This window comes from Pocillopora damicornis, chromosome 1, assembly GCF_964200805.1.
Source record: "Pocillopora damicornis chromosome 1, jaPocDami1.2, whole genome shotgun sequence".
Taxonomy (NCBI): Eukaryota; Metazoa; Cnidaria; class Anthozoa; order Scleractinia; family Pocilloporidae; genus Pocillopora; species Pocillopora damicornis.
Window position 1 is genome coordinate 33,279,114 of NC_142670.1, and position 19,671 is coordinate 33,298,784.

Genomic DNA, 19,671 nt, shown 5'->3' on the forward strand with positions numbered 1-19,671 from the left:
TGATATTGTAAGGAGAAATTCTCTCTTGGTCACTCATGGGAGTTCGAGGATTAATGGCGCAGAATTTGGACAGCACGGAATGCTGATCTTTATCAAAGGACATGTTCAGCAGTTCCGCTTCTGGATGAAAACGGAACAATTATTTCTAATTATGTCACCAACAGGAACAAATTGTTTTTTTTAAATTCCTCATAGGATAACATAACGCAGGCAGTCTACGAAACCATGACCAACATCGCTTAGCATGATTAGATTTTTTTCTATTTTCATACTTTGTTCTTAGTATTATTCATCTCAGGCCTGTTTATGCAGCATACGTTACATGCTCAGCATTGTCAAGCAACTTTAAACGACAAAGAATTTCCAACCTTGAGAGGTGGATTAGCAGTACTTTAAAATTTATCCTTGGAAAGGTCGCGGTTTAGTTATCACGTAAGGCGGACGTGATGCTAAAGTGGTTTTTTCTTGTCATGCAAGGATACCTTAATTTTATTATGAAGTTTTTTATCACATAACCCTAGCATACAAAGTATTACCAAGTGCTGACTGATAAAAAACAGTAGAATGTTCTTCGTCACGGATACACTATGATCATTAACGTGATCCTGGATAGTTTTATCTCGAGAGAGATGTGTTTCAGCCTGTTACGCAGAGATCTGTTTCCTGCCAGAATCAATGACAGAGGCACGTCTCAGCTACACAAGCTGATTCCTGTCAGCTGACATTCTATCACTGTCATTTATGCCTCGAACATCGAACAAATATCCCCTCGGGAATCCTGAAGATAGAAACTGCAAAAATGGAGGCAGTGAAGACTCCTCGACGGAACAGTTTCTTAACTGTTGCCGTGACTGTGAACATTTTGTTCAGTGCTGTTTCTATTGCGTTCCTCATTTACAAAGTTCGAGTGTTAGAGGAGCACGTTTTACAGCTTCAGGACGACCAGAGATATCACGCTGAGGCAACTAAAGAAAATGAACGGGCAGATTTAACGCATCGAAACAAGAGAGCTGTTGAGTCTCTTGGAATGTCAAAAAGCTGCAGCAGTTGCCACGATGCTTGCGTTCACTTATTTGGACTCGGAGCTTCTGCAAAGGTACTACCTTGCTCTTTCTCGCTAAGCGTAAAGTTGCATGGTTAATGCTGGCGTTCTCAGGGTTTCTTGCTCAAAAAAAGGTAGAATACCTTTGAAATTTGGAGTTTTTTCGCGAACCTAATAAACCATACTTTTGAGAAGACAAATGTATGTGATAAAGTCTTTTTCTCGAGACCTTCAATACATAATCGTTTCATGGCATAAATGTCGTAAGATCGTTCTCAGCAAATTAATTCATATTTTTACGAGCATCGAGGTCTTTACCACATCAACGTATTGACAGTTTTCGGTTTCTCTGCATTTTCTTCCTGCCATATTTAGGTTACTACTAAAATTAGCAATGACACAGATCAGGAGGTTATCTGCTTACGAGGTGAGGGAGTAGTTAATATTTAAATTATCTTTATTTTATCTATACACGGTTGAAATTCAACAGGAATTCATTGGATTCTTAAGCACTATGAGAATTCTTACCATGGAAACAATACAACTTATTCTAAAACATCATAATGCTCACAGGGCCTGCTCTACGTAAATGCTTCATGAGTACGTTCGTTCAACCCTTTAACTCCAAGAGGTGACCAACATTAAACTTCTCTCTATGATTTCAATATGTTTTCTAGCAAACGGTTTATGAGAATACTAAAACTTATCAGGAAGAAGTTTTTATCTTGATCTTACACCAAATTCTCGTAGCCAAGTTATAATGAATTGTGTAGCAGGAAGAGGAGAGAATTAACAGTCAGATCTTGGGAGTTAAAAGGTTAACAGAATGTAGGAGTAAAAATGGGTTGAACTGACCACCTGATTTTATCTCCATAATTTGGTCATGACAGGGTAGGCAATTTCACCAGGTTACCGTGCATTAGCTAGAGCATTTTTTAAGAGTTGGTTCACGGAAGAGGAGCAAATGGTGTGTTGACTGGATCCTTAGAAGAATAGCGCTTTGTATTTCGTTTAACAAATTAGGAATGCTGGAGGAAAGCCAACGTGATCTTATACTGAAAAAGCCGTTAAAAGCAAACACAAAACTACGGGGAGCCCTTTGTGCTAAGAGTATAAATCGCTGGTGATAAAACTCAATCGTCAGTGCTAAAATATAAATAGCTGGCGATAAACTCAATAGTTAGTGCTAAAATTTCAACCGCTCGTGATAAAACTCAATCGTAAGCAGCACTAGCGATTGATGTTTTGCGGTAGCAACGATCGGTGATAACACTGACTATTGACATTGCTACAATTTCGGTATTTTACAAATAGCATAAGCCTTCAAGATTTAACACCATCGATTGAAACTAAAACCTATGATTGATATTTAGCGCTATCGATCTACCTCAGAACACTAGCGATTTATAATTAGCGCCTCCCGCGTTTAGTGCAACAACACAAGCGATTAGGGTTCAGCACTGACGACTGACCATTTTAAAACGGAAACTTAACTGATTTTCGTTTACGATTTGTTGCTAGCACTTAAAATAGAGTTGTAACAGTTGATATTTTAGCACCAATAATTGTGTTTTATCGCCAGCGATTGATATTTTTAGCACAAATGGCTCCCAATATAAAACCGAATTGAAATGAAGTGACCAAAATTCGGGTCAGTTCTCCAAGACTTTATTTAAGAACGCCTGAGCAACATTTGGACAACGCTGTATGACGAAAATATCCTAAATGAAAAAAAAAATTGGTATTTTGCCCCGGAAACGCGATTTTTGTTATCCGTGCTTTAATGTTTGCGGTTGTATATATTGACATGTGAGGATCATCTTGCCACGATACACAGATCTGGTATATTCTATTTCATTTATTGCTTTATTTACTTTTTATCTGCGTCGGAGTTTCCTGATCATGTTGAAAAAATTTTATTCAGGCGCTCGTGGGCCCAAGGGCAAGGAGGGGCGAAGAGGACGACGGGGTCGCCCTGGGTACATCGGAAAGGCAGGAAAAAAGGGCCCTCATGGAGAACGAGGACCACCGGGACCCAGAGGGAGACCTGGGAACGCTTTTCCGGGGAACAACTCAAAATTTCTTGAGGATATTGGTAAGAAAAGATTACTAATACACTTCCTCTCGTTAATAACGACAAGGTATGTTTGTAACGTTCCTGGCATACTGTCTGCCAGCTGCGTAAAACTGTGGCGAGGACAGTCAATATCTTAGAGGGCAAGATGCACAGATTAAACGCGGCTGGTTCGATTGCAACGCAGTCCATTCTTAATGTTGTTTTTGTCCTTTCTAAGCTTCTGTTAAATCCGAAACTTTGAGCTGGACTCACATGATACAATGAAAATCGCGGAGAAAGTCATAATAAGAAGGCAATCCTTTTGCTCAGTGTAAAGCAACGAAATTTTTAATTTGAGGGGGAGGGGAGGGGGATCGGAAGATTTTGGTTGTGTCACAATTAAAAAGCACTATGATATCCTAATGACCCTTCCTTATTGGCAGTCAATAGTCCTGTCTCCATATTCTGCTAGTAACGACTGATCTCTCCCCATTCCACCTGGAAATCATGTGATCTCTCAAAATCGTCTAACCCCACCCCATTCCCCCCCCTTACCCCAGATAAAATGGAGGTTAGTTGTTTCATTAATATTTGCTCTCAGATATCCCAGGGATTGAAAAGAAGCCACCACCCAGTTTAACGGCGAAAGAGGGACGGAAAGTCTCCTTGCCTTGTTCCCCCAATGGTTATCCAAAACCAGAGATCACGTGGTACAAGGATGGGCAAAAGATGGACAGTAGACTCTACAACAAAGAGACGGGAGAGTTGACGTTTCCCAGTATTCAATTCAACGATCGAGGCTTGTATAAATGTGAAGCCAGGAATTTCCTGGGCGTCGAGTCGGCGACTGTAAAAGTTGTTGTCGAAAGTAAGAAAGGTTTTATTCATGTCTTTAAAGTTTGTTGCATGTAGTGAATGTACTCTTAATGATTTTCCCGATATCATGGTGTCACTGAGATACTTTTGACAATGTAGTGACCAGGTGATGTGATGTTTCATCTGCACGTCTTACTCTTTCAGGCTAAGATTCTGGGCTCATTTCTCGAAAAGCAGCTGTGTGTCGAGCCCTCATTTTCTTAAGGAATTAACAATAATAATAATAATAATAATAATAATAATAGTAATAATAACAAAAGGTTTAAGTGTCTCATGGTTGGAGAGAAGTTTGCTTTGGCATAAATGCCGTTCGTAGAAGATGGTTAGAAATCAGGAGAGGCAGTTATCAGATTTCCCTTTCCAGGTCTTTTGTTTCATCACTTTAGGTTAAAATCTAAGATGATTCAAAAAACATCTAGGGCAGTGGTTAAAAATACTTTAAGAGCTAAAATTCATTTTAAGAGGCTACAGACAAAAGTCAGGTTCAGGGCTCCTATTGACAACAGATATACTTTTAAGTATTCTGAAGGGATTACCCTAGTTAAATAAAGGTTTGCTATTGCTACTGCTACTAGGTTAAGCATCAATCATCATGATTGAAAATCTTCAAGCTTCCAGAGCAACTAGGAAATCATAAACTCCTACCCGTTGCTTTTAGTAGCTGGCCAATTTTAGCTTGTCGAAGACATGGAATAAACATGAATTAATGGTTCGCCGTTTAAAGATATGCAGGTTTTCGTTTCTACACCAGCGAGAATAACGCTGGCACCCGGGCCATCTACTTAAAGATTCCTGATTAGTAGACCCTGGTCGCTCTAGGCTTCACACATTTAACGCAAGACCTCAAAAAAAATTAATAAGCTGAGTAAATGTTTTTTCAGTTACTCCAAGATTTGTTGAGAAGCCTGAGACCTACCACACAGCATACGAAACATGGGAGACGACTCTGTCATGCAACATCTTCGGCTTCCCCCCACCAAAGATACAGTGGACTCGCTCATTCAAAAAGCCAGTAACTGTTGATCGTCACGTGGTGGCGGGTAACGATTTGGTGATCAAAGACATTAGGCTGGAGGACAGAGGACCGTTCATGTGCCGAGGGGAAAACCACCTGGGTCATGTATATGCACTTATTGTGCTTGTTGTGAAACCCGTCGGTAAGTGGACGAAGTATTTTAGAGAAAAACCAAAACTGGCATGGCAAATAAAAAAACATAAGTCAAATGAGATTCTGAGCATTTTCATTTACTGCCTAAATCTGTGATAAAACCCCAACGGAAATTATATATTTTTTGCACATTTTAGCTAGTTCAAAGGTCAAAGAAACTGTGCAGAGACAGATACCACCGCGATTAAACGTTTATCAGTTATTATTGCGCAAAATACTAAACCTTCTGACACCTAACATAAGGCGGGCGCACGACGAGGGTTCCGTGGGTGCACACTTTATGCAGGTTCCATTGTACTTGCACCAAAGACTAACCCTTGCATATTCCTCCTTACTTTGGGCACAAAAATCTACCACCAACTTCAACTTTGTAAGCTAAATTTGGATTCAGGCGATTTCCGCATTGTTTTAATTTTTTTTGTCAACAGTTCCTCCAGCAATCACCACAGCACCATCTTCAGTTGTTAAGGTAACAAAGGTCGATGACAGTTTTACTTTGCAGTGTGCTGCACGTGGGTCTCCTGTGCCCAGTCTAGAGTGGAGCAAAGATGGAGTGATTATTTCAACCAACACCACTGTGAAAACTGAAGACGAAGTGAAAGGAAAACTTGTTATTTCAAGTTTTGGCCCCTCTGACCAGGGGGTGTACAAGTGTTTCTTTAAAAACTTCGACAACGGTACTGCAGAGATCAGTACCACTGTAGGTGAGTAGGGTATCATCTTTTATGGATCCTACGTGTAACCTATATCACCAGCCTTTGTGAAGGCAATGATGGTTTTTGTCTGCAATTTTAATCATGTGCTCATTCGGTCTAAATTTCCAGAGCTTGTAGGATGCGGCGAGCCTCATGTTCCCATGAACGGATACAAGGTTGGAAAGAATTACTGGGCAGGAGAGATGGTTATTTTCGCCTGTGACACAGGATACCACTTGGAAGGACCTACAAATAGACTGTGCTTGGAAAATGGCACCTGGAGTAACGTGGTGCCGACGTGTAAGAAAAAATAAACTAATTTTGCTGTAAAAGTTCGGTTGTAAGCTTAAACTAGAACGGCATATTTGATTTCTTTCATCAGGCAATTGTTTATGCGATGAACCTGCTCCTCTCGAGAATGGTTACAGAATAGGAAATGAATTTTGGGAAGGAAAAAATGTCACATACAAGTGTAACGAAGGATACCATCTTCGTGGACCACACGTCAGAGCTTGTGATAAGAATGGAAACTGGACGGGAGAAGATCCAACTTGTGAAGGTGAGATTACCGGGTCAGCACATGTATCAACATTGTCAGTAGTAGCCGAATTTATGGAGTGGTTTTGCTTATGAATCAGTGAACCAAATCGTCGATCTTTCCATATCAACAACTGTAAAGGAAGTCAATGCTGGCCGCTCTTAGGCATCTGACGGCTAACTAGACTTCGAAGAATCGGGTTTCAAACTTCTGGATTTTGCGCATGACGCACAACCACTAGGCTATTAAGAACTTGACTGGCTCTGCCATTTATTCATTGAAATACACAGATCAGAAAAACACAGTTTTTCCAGAAAATAGCACATACAAACCTTTGAAAGACACCTATTCTTGCCAGCTTTGGATGAGTTATTCAATCTTGATCCTCACCGTCCAATCTGAAACTTTCAGGGCCAGTGTTCGAGCACTCAGAAATCCTACTAAACAATACAGAATACTGGGAGCTCCTTAAAGGCTGGCTGGGTCCTGTGTCTACATTGCCAGCCAAGTGGAGTCTGTGCTACAGAGCTACTGATCATGGATGGAGTTCCAGTACATTCCACTCGCAGTGTAACAGCTTAGGACCTTCGGTGACGTTTATTAGAGTGGGAGAGTACATATTTGGGGCATACACCGACCAAAACTGGCGTAAGTAAAAAAAAACACTTAAAATTTACAGTAACCGAAATACTTTCCCTAAGAGGCTAATAGTGAATTAGCCTAAAGAAGTACCGTTAGTCTTTTATACCCTGAGAGAGACTGGCATCTAATTTCTCCTCACAACAACAACAACTAAAACGCTGTTGATTGTTAAACAAATTCTCCTTGTCAGCACTTTTGAAAAGTTATATAACAGTATGGAGAATTACGCATGCTAATGTTTGGGTGTAAATGATTATATGCGACTCATACTCATTCCAGCTTTTTTCCATGTTTAGATTCCGGTGGTTCTTACACAGACTCGACTTGGAGTTTCATTTTCTCGTTTAAAAATGGTTATGGACTGGAACCATTCAAGCTCCACGTGAAAAACTCTGGCAATGCCATGTATGGAAATAACGGTTATGGACCAACATTCGGTGGTGGACACGACATTTACATCGCGAACTCTGCAGGCTCCAACACGAATTCCTACACCAACTTGGGTCACACGTATGTTCCTCCGGCTGGGTACAAATACTCTGCGAGTGACACGAGAAGCCTGTTGGCAGGCACTTACAATTTCCAGCCCCATGAGGTGGAAGTGTTCTATCAGACTCACAAGAACTGATGTTGGTTACAAAACCCGGATGAAGTTAGCGATTTCTCATAACAGATGTAAACTTTTTTCATCAAAGGAGGTGCACCACGATTCGAGTATCTTAAGAACCTCACCCTAGATCTTTAAAGTTCATTATTTTCAATTTGTTTCAATTTCGTCCATACCTAACCATCCCTGTCTTCTTTTGGTATATCTTTTCCTTAGCAAAACGCGTTAATCTCCCGTATTTTCAACCATCTTTGTGTTCTTTGAGTTTATCTCTCCCTCTCTTAGGTTTATCTATACCCTCAACTTTTCTTTGAAGGTTTCGTTCCAGTTTAAGACAATTTCAAACAAGCAAAACACAGCTAAGAATCTAGACAAAACCAAACAAAAGAGGCCGAGTAAAAAAAAATTTAAAATGAATTCCTTAACGCAGATAGATTGAGGATAACTAAGGTCGAAAGTGAGTCGCTCTAGCAATGAAGAACCGGTAACAAATCTAAGATAATCCATAAAACATCTAGAGCCGGCAAAAACCGAGAATGCTTCGAAAGCTACGCACAACAGTCAGGGTCAGCACTGATTATGATGATTAACAATTTTAAATCAGTACCGCTGTTCAAGTGTGTACTTTTTCTTTCAACCCTTTGATTCCTTAGAGTGACGAGCATCTAAATTCTCCTCACAATATCACCCCCGAATCTCACATTACAGTCACCAGAATAGAGAAAATGATTACTAAAGAAACTTTTGATTATCAAACTAATTCTCCACGTCATAATTTTACGAATTGAGAACATTGAGAACAGTTTGAGAACACTATTGAGAACAGTTTGGATAACGTATGCATATAACCATACAGATATTAAGGTGTAAGGGTTAAGCAACTAGGAAATTATGAACTCCAACTGACGATTGCTATTTTCCGTTTCCCGTTGCTTTTGGTAGCGGGCCAATTTTAGCTCGTCGTAGACATGGAGAAATCAAGTTATTGGTTTTCCGCTTGGAGCTCTGCAGGTTTTCGATATTTCACTAGCAAGAAAAATGCTGGCAACATCTATTCAAAAATTCGTTTCAGTAGACCCCTGGCTTGCAAGGTTACAAACAGTAGACGTAAGACATCGAAAAATTTAGTTTAATATATTACGCCGCTTTTTCTGGATTAATTTTTGCGATATTCAAGTAAGAAAATTAAAAGAAGATTTATTGATAGCGCCTTGCAATTTCATCTCCACCCTGGTATATTTTCTAACATCTATTTACAAAACGCCTAACGTACTTCAAATGCCGAATTAACACGTCCAAAAAGAGAAACGTGACCTTGGTGTAACGGCAAGGATTCAAGCACTTTACTCGTCTTTGCAGCCGTTGCTTAGTCACTTCAAGAAGCATATTTCTGTGCCACGCAACGGGTCACGCGATCAAACAACGGCTGCTACAATTTCCACGTACACGAAAATAATGTTTCATTTCTGTTAGTGGAAGACAATGCAGACACTGTGGGCCGGCACAGGAACAGACTGTTTCAACTTAAACCTAGCCTATTCTGAAACAACCGAATTACATAAAATATCAGTTCAGTCGACCTCAAGTTGTACCAAAACAGTCTATACTTCCCGTACGTTCTTTAAAACGACGAAATAGCACTCAGAGCAATTTTCAAACACGTGTGGAAAGCGATCCGGGATTGCATAGGTTTTTCCTTTCTCTAGTCTGTGATTGGTCTCAAAATTTTCGCCACCCTCTCGACTGATTCAACTCAAAACTAAACCCAATCACAACTTATTCGCTTGCGATTTCACGCGCTTCGGAGGATGGCTTGTTTCCATTTTAGTTCTCATAGGCGCCTCGAGATCGTTACCTCTCTTCTGATTGGCCTTAGTGATTACTTCAGTTTTGGTTCTACGAACCTCGATCGAAATTCGCTCTAACTGGAAAAATTGATAAAATTTTGGTAAAAGTTGGCAGAACATCACATGAATGCAGTGTGTACCTTGACAACAATCTCGTTGTAAACGGCTCGTCTTTTTGTTATTCCTGGTTTGCTTTATAAGAATCAAAATCCGCTAGCACATGAAAAGCGCGTAGAAGAAAGCAAACGCTACAACAATAAAATGCAAGATTTAGAGCACATTGGTCCAACTTGCATGTATAAAACTTATTTTAACTGCCGCCAATCTAATATCTCTAAACCCTGTTTGAAACTTATAAGTGATGGACGTGAATTGCACAATCGTAAATTCTAATTTCACTTCCTGAAAACAACTGGTTTGTCCGACGAAAATAAGTCATCCTTTTCCACTGAAACACACAGTACATCATACAGCGTTACACCTCAAGTACTTCAAACAATCCCATTAGATCAATGCTCGTTTTAGTGTGTTCTCTCATCAGCCCTATGCACAGTAGGTGTAAATGATCATGTTGCAGCGTACGCCGAGCTATCTCTTGTCGAATTTGGATCAGATTTTTTTAGGGCCTTGTGATGGTTGGCCTACAGAAATAACTACAGGGCCTTGCATCCTGGCCTGTTGAACTGGACGTGTTCCTCCAGGAGGCTTGTCTGGAGTCTGTGGTAAAAGTCGCCTAGGGCGAGCCCGAGGAACTTGATCACCACTCCTCGCTGCGGAAACGGGAGCCTCCTTCATCAATACCTGCTGTTTCTTGGCATTTCTTCTTCTAACGGCAGGGTTCGCGTTGAATGAAACCCCACCAAATGGGTCATCCAGATTGTCCATAAAATCTGCGGCAGGGTTTACTAAGCCCGATTGATCCTCAAAAGCGGCTCCTTGAGAGCTATCGCGCTCAACATTTCCCCCGAATGGCGCAGGGTTTCCAAAGCCTTCATTTAGATCATGAAAAGGAGTGGAAACTACACTATTTACAGAACCTCCTGCAACAGTCCCTACTTGCATCGAAGCAAACTGGCTTGACAAACCAAATGAGTCAGCATTAGGCTGGCTGCGATCTTCAGGTTTTTTAACCAACTGTTCACTGTTGCCTTTCGGTTGTGAAGGGGCCCGAGGGGAAAATGGAGCAGCTCCAAAAGCATCTGGAGAAGCCGGCGGACCTTGTTTACCTTTCTGAAGTACGAAGGGTGCCGCACCGAAGGGATCAGAAAATCCCGGAGAGAGGGGTGGGCACTCAGCCAACTCGGTGCTCTCCTCCGGTTCACTATCACTTGAAGCCTGGTCCATAAAATTCAGGGGTTGTTCAATCTCAGAACTGCGGTAGCCTTGGAGAAAAGGGTTATTACCATCTTGGACAACGTTTGTAACGTATTGCTGTGGATCAGTGCCAGCACTGGTATCGTCCGTAAAATGGGCAGCGGAATTTTCCCCATCTGCAAATTCGCCGATAGCTCTCTGCGGGTAGGACTCCGGCATGTGGCTACCAAATGCAGTTGCTCCGAACAAATCCGTTTCTTGTTGCAATTCAGACGCATGTGGACTAGCTGTGTAGGGTTGATGATAAGTGATATTAACACCCAAGGGAGATTTCTTCACATCACTCTCCCGGAGTGAGGCGAAGTCGTCATCAGTCACATCACTTGGAGGGGCCACAAAATCCTGCTCATTTGATTGGTAGAATGGACTAAACGGGTTCCAGTGGGGTGTGGATTCCTCGTTGGACTCAATATTTACTAAAGGCATGACTGCCTGATCATTCTCTTTGGCGAGGTTCAGAGATGGGTCACTGGGACTTCGATAGTGCGAATTTATCTCGTTTGGGAGAGGAACTGAGGGTGCTGCTTGAACTTGCACTTTAGACTGGTTGCCAATGGCAAAATTAGGATCAGACCTGGAGCGGTTGTGTGACATGTAACGTGGGCGTAACAATCTGGCATCGCCGTTGCCAGGTCTGGCATGAAGTGATGAATCCTGATCTGAGCCTTGAGAAGACTGAATAGACATTTGAGGCTGAACGGCACCATGGTCGTGAACGTCACACTGGTAAGCCGTCTCAACTGGATACTGCTGGTATTCGTAGAATGGATTGAGCTGACACTGGTCAGAATCGTGATACATTTGCTGGGTGACATTTTGCTGTCGCTGTTGTTGTGAACCAGGATGGTAGGGTTGCCCTGGTTGTACTTCTCTCTGGTAGTTCAACTGTTGTTGCGCCAGATGCTGTTGCTGCTGCTGTTGTAGAAGCTGCTGTTGTTGCTGCTGTTGGAGCAGTCTTTGATGTTCCTGCTGCCGAAGTAACATCTGCTGCTGATGCTGCTGTTGTTGCAAGTACTGCTGCTGAGCTAGCTGTTGTTGCTGCAGGTACTGTTGCTGTAGATATTGCTCCCTTGTCATTTGCTGTGGGAAGCCCACATTTACACCCTGTTGGGCTTGACGACCTTGATGAAAGACTGTTGAAGCCTGGGGAACACCCCTAAGCTGCCCAGCAACCATATCTGGCCCCCCATGAGCTATATTTCTAGGGTCCTGTACTTGACCCACATTTCCTTGAGCTTGCAGATGAGGTCCATAATTCTCTTGTTCCCTTGTATGATTCTGTGAGATGTTCCTTCTGTTTTGTCTAGGACTGGCCATGTGACTCAAGCCATGACCATGTTGAACATCCAGAGTTCCTCTCTGCGCCTGCGTGAATTGCTTGCGGCTTAGCTGAGGACTGGCAATGTGGCTTAAATGCGATGATGCCTGGGAAGAAGCCAACTGCTGAGCACCCTGACCTGCTCGTGGGCGCTGGCGAGGGGCGAGAGAAGTGGTAACGGGACCTTCAGGCCGCCTACAACAAAGAATCAATTTCGGGTGTTAGCAAAGTATAATCTTAAATCAACGGCAAAGTCAAGTGCAAACAGCTCGAAAAATGATCACACGTAAATATCACTTGCGTCTAGATCAGCTGTCAACTGACTACAGATAAGAACAGGTCACCTACCATCCATATGAACTGTGCATATCGTAACAGCTCATAATTCCGTTAACTGCATAAATACGAGCTCAATTCTCACCTTAATTTGGGAGTAACACGACCAATGTTTTCTGTCTTCTGCGGTCCCTCGGATGATATCTCAGGCAGAGAGTCAGGTATTCTTACATTCTGTAACAGACGAAAAGAACAAGTCGTTATCAAACGAGTGCAGTTTTGAGGGGAATCGCTCTCTTTTTTTTTCCCTTTTTTAAAATTAATTTCGGGCAGCACTTTCACCCTCTAACCCCTAAAAGTGATTGGCATCTTGTTTCTCCCAACCATATCACCCCTGAGTCAAACATTAAGGTAACGAGAATAAAGTAAATGATCACCAACCAAAGAAGCTCTTGATTTTTAAACAAATTCTCCTTGTCAGCAACTTTGGAAACATGTAGATAACAGTATGGAGAATATGCATACTGATTTCAGGGTGTAAAGGGTTAAACGATTTTGGGTTGCCTTATAGCGAATTTAAATGGAGTTGAGCTTGAAGCCCTTGGATTAAATGGTGTGCCGTCTCCTGGTCTCGTTCGTAGCTGTTTTTTTGGTTTCGTCACGCAACACGCTCTCTGGTGGGAGAGAGAGCACGTTGAGTAACGAGACCAAACAACGTCAGCGAAGGAGACTAATTGTATCCAGGTCTTGGAAAGAAAGTAAAATGAAGTAACTTTTGCATCCAAGTTTGCTACAACTAAAAACCACTAGCGCTGATGTAAGAAAATAAGAAATAACAAGACAAACCTTAGTATTGGTAACAGGGCACTCAAGTCCTCTGAGTTTAAATGCTACATAGGACACTTGGAAGATATCGGGTCTACTGTCTGGGTCCGGGTTAAGAATGTAACCTAAAAATCAAATTGAAAACATAAAGGAAGTCAAGTGTAAGTCGCAAAAAAAACGCTACTTAGCAAGGAACAAGAGCACAACAAAATAAACAAAAGGAATAAATTATGGAAACAAACGTACTGATTAGTCTGTGAAGTTCAGGCGAATGGCGCGAGTTTTCAGGAAAGGTAAACTGACCACTTTGTATGGCCAGAGGACTTTCACCAAACGGTAAAGTAAAAAAACACAACTTGTAAAGAAGACATCCGAGAGCCTGACAGAAGAACAAAAACAAAAAATGACAATTGGTAACCCGATGCAATCTTAAAATGGGATTGATACACCTCAATAAACAAACAGACAAACAAATTACAGTTCTACAAAGAGATACAAAACAAAACAAATCACGACATTTGTAGAAACCAATCCCCCTCCTAGCCCCACTCCGCGTGGCCTTCTATTTAACTTTTAACTTTTAATAAGGTGTATTCGCATGTACGTTCTTCAGCCGTATTTCAAAAATCGTCAGGTAAATTGCTCTTTCGTCGAGTGTCCCGTGTTCCTTATGTTAGTACTATCGCCAATGTTATACATGTTTCTTGTTATTAGTATTTCTTATGTTATTTCCGATTTTGTAATTTGTCGTTCCGTTCTTGATGTACTATGTTCGTAAAACTTCCCTTAGAAACCACTGGTAGTGGCGTGGAAATAAACTCCTTTTAAATTTATCGCCGGTGCGTTGGTTATAACATTTATAATAACAATCTCTGTATAACTTGTTTAAAAACACTATACCTACCCAGATATCAGCTTTAGTTGAAATTATTTTGCCACTGTATAAATCTATCATTTCAGGTGCCCGGTAAGATAAAGTTGTATACCTAGAAACAAAAATGGCCATAACGTCATAGGGTTAAAAGATCTGGTTCAATAATTAAAAAAAAAAAACTGCTCTGAAACAACGATAAAAGTGTGTAAGGAAAAAATTCCACAAATTTAGACTGTTAGTAAAGCTTGTACTCAAAACATCAATACGTCTTGATTGTGAGTGATTTTAACTGAGTTTGCAGAACAGAGCTCTGTGATTGGTTTCCAGAATGGAAAGACATCCTCTCAACTGATGGTACCCAGAAATTAACCCTTCCCATCCCAAGATTCATCACCAAGAATTCATACTGTCTACAAGACAATTCTTATAATTACAGCTCTTGGTATTTGATATTCCCTGGTTGATATTTTACTTTCCCCTTATCACTCTTACACTTGAAAATATTACAATTAATAGTGTGAGGAGATATTGCTTTCCAGTCACTCCTGCTCTCTTACACTGGAGCATGTGTAACATGTAACGCTGACCCCTTAGAGTGACTAGTATCTAGTTTATCCACCTCTGAATCAAATATTAAGGCCACAAGAATAAAGGAAATGAACAACCACAAGATGTTGATTGTTAGACTAATTCTCCATGTCAGCATCTTAGGAAATGTATAGAAAACATTAGGAGAATATGCATACTGATGTTTGGATGTAGAGGGTTAATGATAATAGTGTCCTTGGGAGATTGACCTTTTTTTCTTCTTCCTTCCTTAGTTAATGCAATTTCAAGTACTTTAAAATGTCCATGATAACTAATGACTCACTTTTGAATTTCCTCCTCCACCTTAGTGACACCTTCCTCCTGAGTGGATAAGAACAAAAAGATAAAATTTCAATCGGATTTGTGAGTTGTCTCACCAGTCTAAGGTAAAAAAGATATGCTGCTATCCTCTTAGCTAAAATTCAAATTACATTTAAATTTTATTGTGATGTTCAAATCTTGGACATATTCAGTCTCCCCAGGAAAAACAATAAAACAGTAAAACTCCCTCTCAAACAAAAAACATATTTAATTGCGCCTTGATACACTATAGAATCACATGGAGATTCCAATTCATGCTTTCTTTTCTCTCAAGGCAGCTTAAGGAAGACAAGCTAAAGGCCACAGAAACTAGCAGTATATGAAATGCAAAAATAGCTCCATCAAACCTGTGGGTTGACAATTCTTCTGGTTGCACTACCATAGTCACATAAAACAAAGTCACCACGACTACTGCATAAAATATTCTCAACCTAAAAATCATGGATGAGAGAAAGATATTTATGTAAGGGTTTAACATTGCACTCCATAGAAACAAAGTAAACATAAATTGAAACATGGAAGGAACAGGGCAAGTTCTATAAGCACATCATGTATGTACCTAGTAGTACATATAAGTGTAATTAAAACCCCAAATTCAAAATATTCTCGAATAACATGCCATAAAAAAACAAAAGTACTATCATGACAATGAAATATGTTATTAAAATACTCTAATTGAGTGAAGATAGAAATACACCATGCAAGTACCACCAGCACAGAGTAGTTTAATGACTTAATAAAAGAGTTTGTTTATGACTTCTTTAGATTTTCTTCAAGATTTTCTGTCTGCTCGCTTGTTTGTTTGTTTTTTTCCAATGGCTATTAGATACAATTTAAAACACTACCTTAAGGTCTCTGTGAATGACTGGTGGATCAGCTTGGTGCAGCTTGGAAACTGCTTCACACGTATCTGAGAAGATCTTCAATACTAATGACTCACTGAAGCCTGAGCTGATGTGTTCATTCATCAATTGAACAACATGGCCCTCTAGGGGAACAAAAAGAGAGAGAGAAATCCAAGAAGCAGGTTTATTTACAGCCATGTATGTTGCTACATGTTTGGTAAACATCAACAGGATTTTGGGCTTCTCTGCTTCGGCGATCATGTGAGAGGGGTGGGCAAGGGTGGGCAAATCATAACAAACAGTGGTCTCTCCTGTTTTGAGCATCAAACTGGGGTGCAAAAAGTTTTTCTGCATGTATTCCCAGGGCAAGGAAAAATAAAAAAAGTAAGCAAAGCCCACAGCACAATACATTAAATAACTAAGCTCTTAAACCCTGTAACTCTCATGAGTGACCAAGACAGAATTTCTCATTACAATATCAATACAATTTCAAGCAGACAAGTGATGAGAATAAAAAAAAAAATATCAGGGGAAGTATAAATTGATCCAATATCAAATTCTCAAAACTAACATCACAAGAACTGTAGGGTAGACAGTAAAGAGAATTACTAATGAAATCTTGGGAGTTAAAGGATTAAAGAAAGCAAGTTAAGCACAGTTATTCCTTTTTCCTCTACAACTACCCACTAATGACTTCATGAGGGCAAACTTTAAATCAGAGCATACCTCTACAATATTCCATCAAAATGAGCACTTCATAAATGCCAGGAGAAATCTGATTGATGGTGCAGGCAAGGTAGGTGATAGCATTCTTGTGGCCAGACATAAGTTTCTATGATAAGAGTGGATAGTCATAATTCCTCAGATATTTCATACTATTCAAATTGAAGTCAATCAATTATAATTATAATCATTCCCTGCTAATGAAATACAAGTGAATTAGACAAGATTTTCCACTACAACAAAAAACCATCTAAAAATTTGTCATGCTCCCAACATCACATTTCATATTTCATTAAGGCAGCTAAACTTGGATATTGTTACCATCCAGCATTAAAGGAATCCACTCTTTTTCCTCTTTACAGAACAACCTAAACAATATTTATCTCTTAATATTATCATTCCTATTGTCATGTATTTTTGTAACAAATCAAATAAATTAATAATAAATAAAACAAACGTGTGTCTTTGTAGTTCAATTGTTAGCAGCACCCAACTGCTCTGTAGGAAGCATAGGTATGACTTCCGTTGAAACTTGAAATTTTTCAGACTTCTTTTCAACAATCTCTTCAATTCAAAGTGAATCTTAAAGAGACTTGTGCTATAAGTAACTCTGCTTACAGCCAATCTGATAAAATTCTGTTTTAAGAAAACTTGCTACAAGCAGATTTCTTTGATATTTATTCCTGTAAACCGTCAGTTACAGAACACAGAAATATATATGCTCAGCAGAGATGTCTGCATTCTGGAGCTTCAACTGCGATAATCACAGAACAGAATTATATCACCTATGTTCACTTCCTGAAAAAGATCCAAAATGAATCTCTCCTTGTAGAAATCTATAAATTTTCAAGTAGATGAGTGATGATAAGAAAGAGGAATATCAACTAGGGACTATTGATTCACTTAACACCAAATGATCACAGTTAACCCTTTAACTCCCAAGATCTGATTGTTAATTCTCCGCTGTAGCTGCTACACATTTCCTTGTAAATTAGTTATGAGAACTTGGTACTAGATCAAGATAGCAGCTTCTATCCGATTTGTTAGTTTGAATATTCTCATTACCTGTTTACCGAAGAATGTATGGATATTGTAGAGAGAATTTTTATGTTAATCACGTCTAGGAATTAAAGGATTAAACACAAAAGCTTTGTATGGAAGATGGTTCAACAAACCATTATGTCAATTTCTTGCTTGCAGATTGCTAAGTCATGCTTATTGTTGACTGAGATCCGTTTGAGAGCATGTTTCTTTCCACTGGGAACTCTCACAAGGAACACCAAGGAAAATCCACCTAGAAAAGAGAAAAAGGCAATAAGTAAACGCGAGCAATTTATCCTTTGTTTTCCCAACAAAATGGCAATCAAAATTAAAAATTGTTCTGTGGGTTAATTTATAAACTATGATTATCACTATGCTGTCACTATCTGAGTCATGATCACACTGAAGATTCTTCCACTTTTCTAATTTTAACGGAAGCACCAATTATTTTGTGGGTTTGTGCTCTATCATTGCATTTTCTACCCTGTGCAACACATTTCTTATCTTGTACCCAAAATCTTGCCATTCAAATATCATTTTGCTCAATTTTATCTCCAAAGTTCTAACCCCAAATTGTTAAACCCATCTTGACTAATTTTATATCGTTGACCTCCCCTTATCCGCTAAACTGCTTTCACAATTGTTTACTGTCAGTATGATTATATGATGGTAGGTAGTAAACGGTGATTCTGGACCAATTAAGTGGCGAAAATCAAATAAATCATGCGAAGGAGAGTGTTGGAGGAGAGTTATAAAAATCTTCATCATGACATTTTCATACACATCCAGAGCGTGGTTCTATTTCAAGTAATGTGATCTGAAAATTTTTCGTTTTCAAAACCTGTTGGATGTGATGGTGGAATGTTAAATTTCAAGCTCAAATAACCAACGACTTAAAAACGAGAAGTAATTTTTTTTCAGATGGAAGAATTGCGTCGACTTTTTCATGACAAAATAGCTCGATCGAATTCTCCCTGAAGCAAAATTCTTTAAAGTTTTACAGTAAATGGATCGGCCTATAAAAGTGTACGTAAAATGAGCTGCGAGGTGAGTATTATTATCCAAAACAAAGGCAGTTAAGCTCACTAATCTGTCATAGTTTAAAATACTTCAAGGATAGACTCGCTCCTGGCAACTGACTCTACTTTGCCAAAACTCATTGCACAACTTACTTAACAGCCAAGAAATGTCTAAAAAAGAGAAAACTGAAACAAATACCTTCGGCGATGACTTCTTCGACGATGCATTGACATCGTCCCACCACCAAAGTCTTTCCAACAAAACTACTTTGATGGTCGTTCCCTCCTCCCGACGAGAAAAATTTCTTCATCATTTAGATCTCTCAAGCCCCCCAATTGCAAAAGACAGTCTTTCGATAGTGTTACATCTTGCAGAGTGAAGCCGTACTTCTAAAATTAACACAACTATAGAACAAATTGTCTGCGATATATCAATCATCTCACAGGTCTATCACTTTCCATCGACAACATGGCGGACATGTTACCCATAATCCTCTGTAAGGTAGATCTTCCGGTAAACAGATTACTTCCGGTCTCCTTGTAGGATGTGTGCTCGCAAACGGAAAAGGAGATTCTACTGTAGCAAGTTTTTCCTGAAAACATTGGGAGTTGATGAGACAAATAGAAATATCAACCGGAGGATTTCGTATGGTATAACACCAAAATCTCCAAGCTAAAATTACTCAAAATGTATCTTAGTTATCTTGTTATTTTAAGAGTAAAACGGTCTTGCAAAATAAGGCTATTACGATTTGTCTTCTTGGGGCGAGTTGTCTCACGGTTCGTCAGTCGCGATTAGATCAACTGCCTTAGTAGTAAAACTGAAGGCTTTGTGTAAGATGCAATTCATGCAAGTCCCTGTTAAGCCACATCCAATTCAAAATAAGGTTTTCCTTGCAAAATTAACCGCCCTCCGCATCCGAGAAAACATGTTTCCATGTTACTATGCCTAACTCATCCATGTAAAACACGAAAAAATTAGAAGTTACGGGCCAC

General features: G+C 39.8%; 2 protein-coding genes across 2 annotated transcripts; one reads left to right on the forward strand and one right to left on the reverse strand.

The window, feature by feature from the left end:
* On the forward strand, positions 1–8,830 carry LOC113670892 (uncharacterized). Its single transcript, XM_089189676.1, has 10 exons — positions 1–1,096; positions 1,418–1,469; positions 2,967–3,137; positions 3,700–3,966; positions 4,856–5,131; positions 5,571–5,846; positions 5,967–6,137; positions 6,220–6,396; positions 6,787–7,023; positions 7,314–8,830. The coding sequence occupies exons 1-10, from the start codon at positions 800–802 to the stop codon at positions 7,643–7,645; spliced, it is 2,256 nt and encodes a 751-aa protein (XP_089045802.1). The 5' UTR covers positions 1–799; the 3' UTR covers positions 7,646–8,830.
* LOC113670882 (uncharacterized) lies at positions 8,738–19,171 on the reverse strand. The gene is made up of 11 exons (XM_089189518.1): positions 18,875–19,171; positions 17,791–17,909; positions 16,619–16,724; positions 15,893–16,035; positions 15,395–15,478; positions 15,010–15,047; positions 14,169–14,250; positions 13,511–13,643; positions 13,286–13,389; positions 12,585–12,673; positions 8,738–12,358 (listed from the first exon to the last, which is right to left on the reverse strand). The coding sequence occupies exons 1-11, from the start codon at positions 18,987–18,989 to the stop codon at positions 10,081–10,083; spliced, it is 3,291 nt and encodes a 1,096-aa protein (XP_089045644.1). The 5' UTR covers positions 18,990–19,171; the 3' UTR covers positions 8,738–10,080.
* Positions 19,172–19,671: the final 500 nt, after the last annotated feature.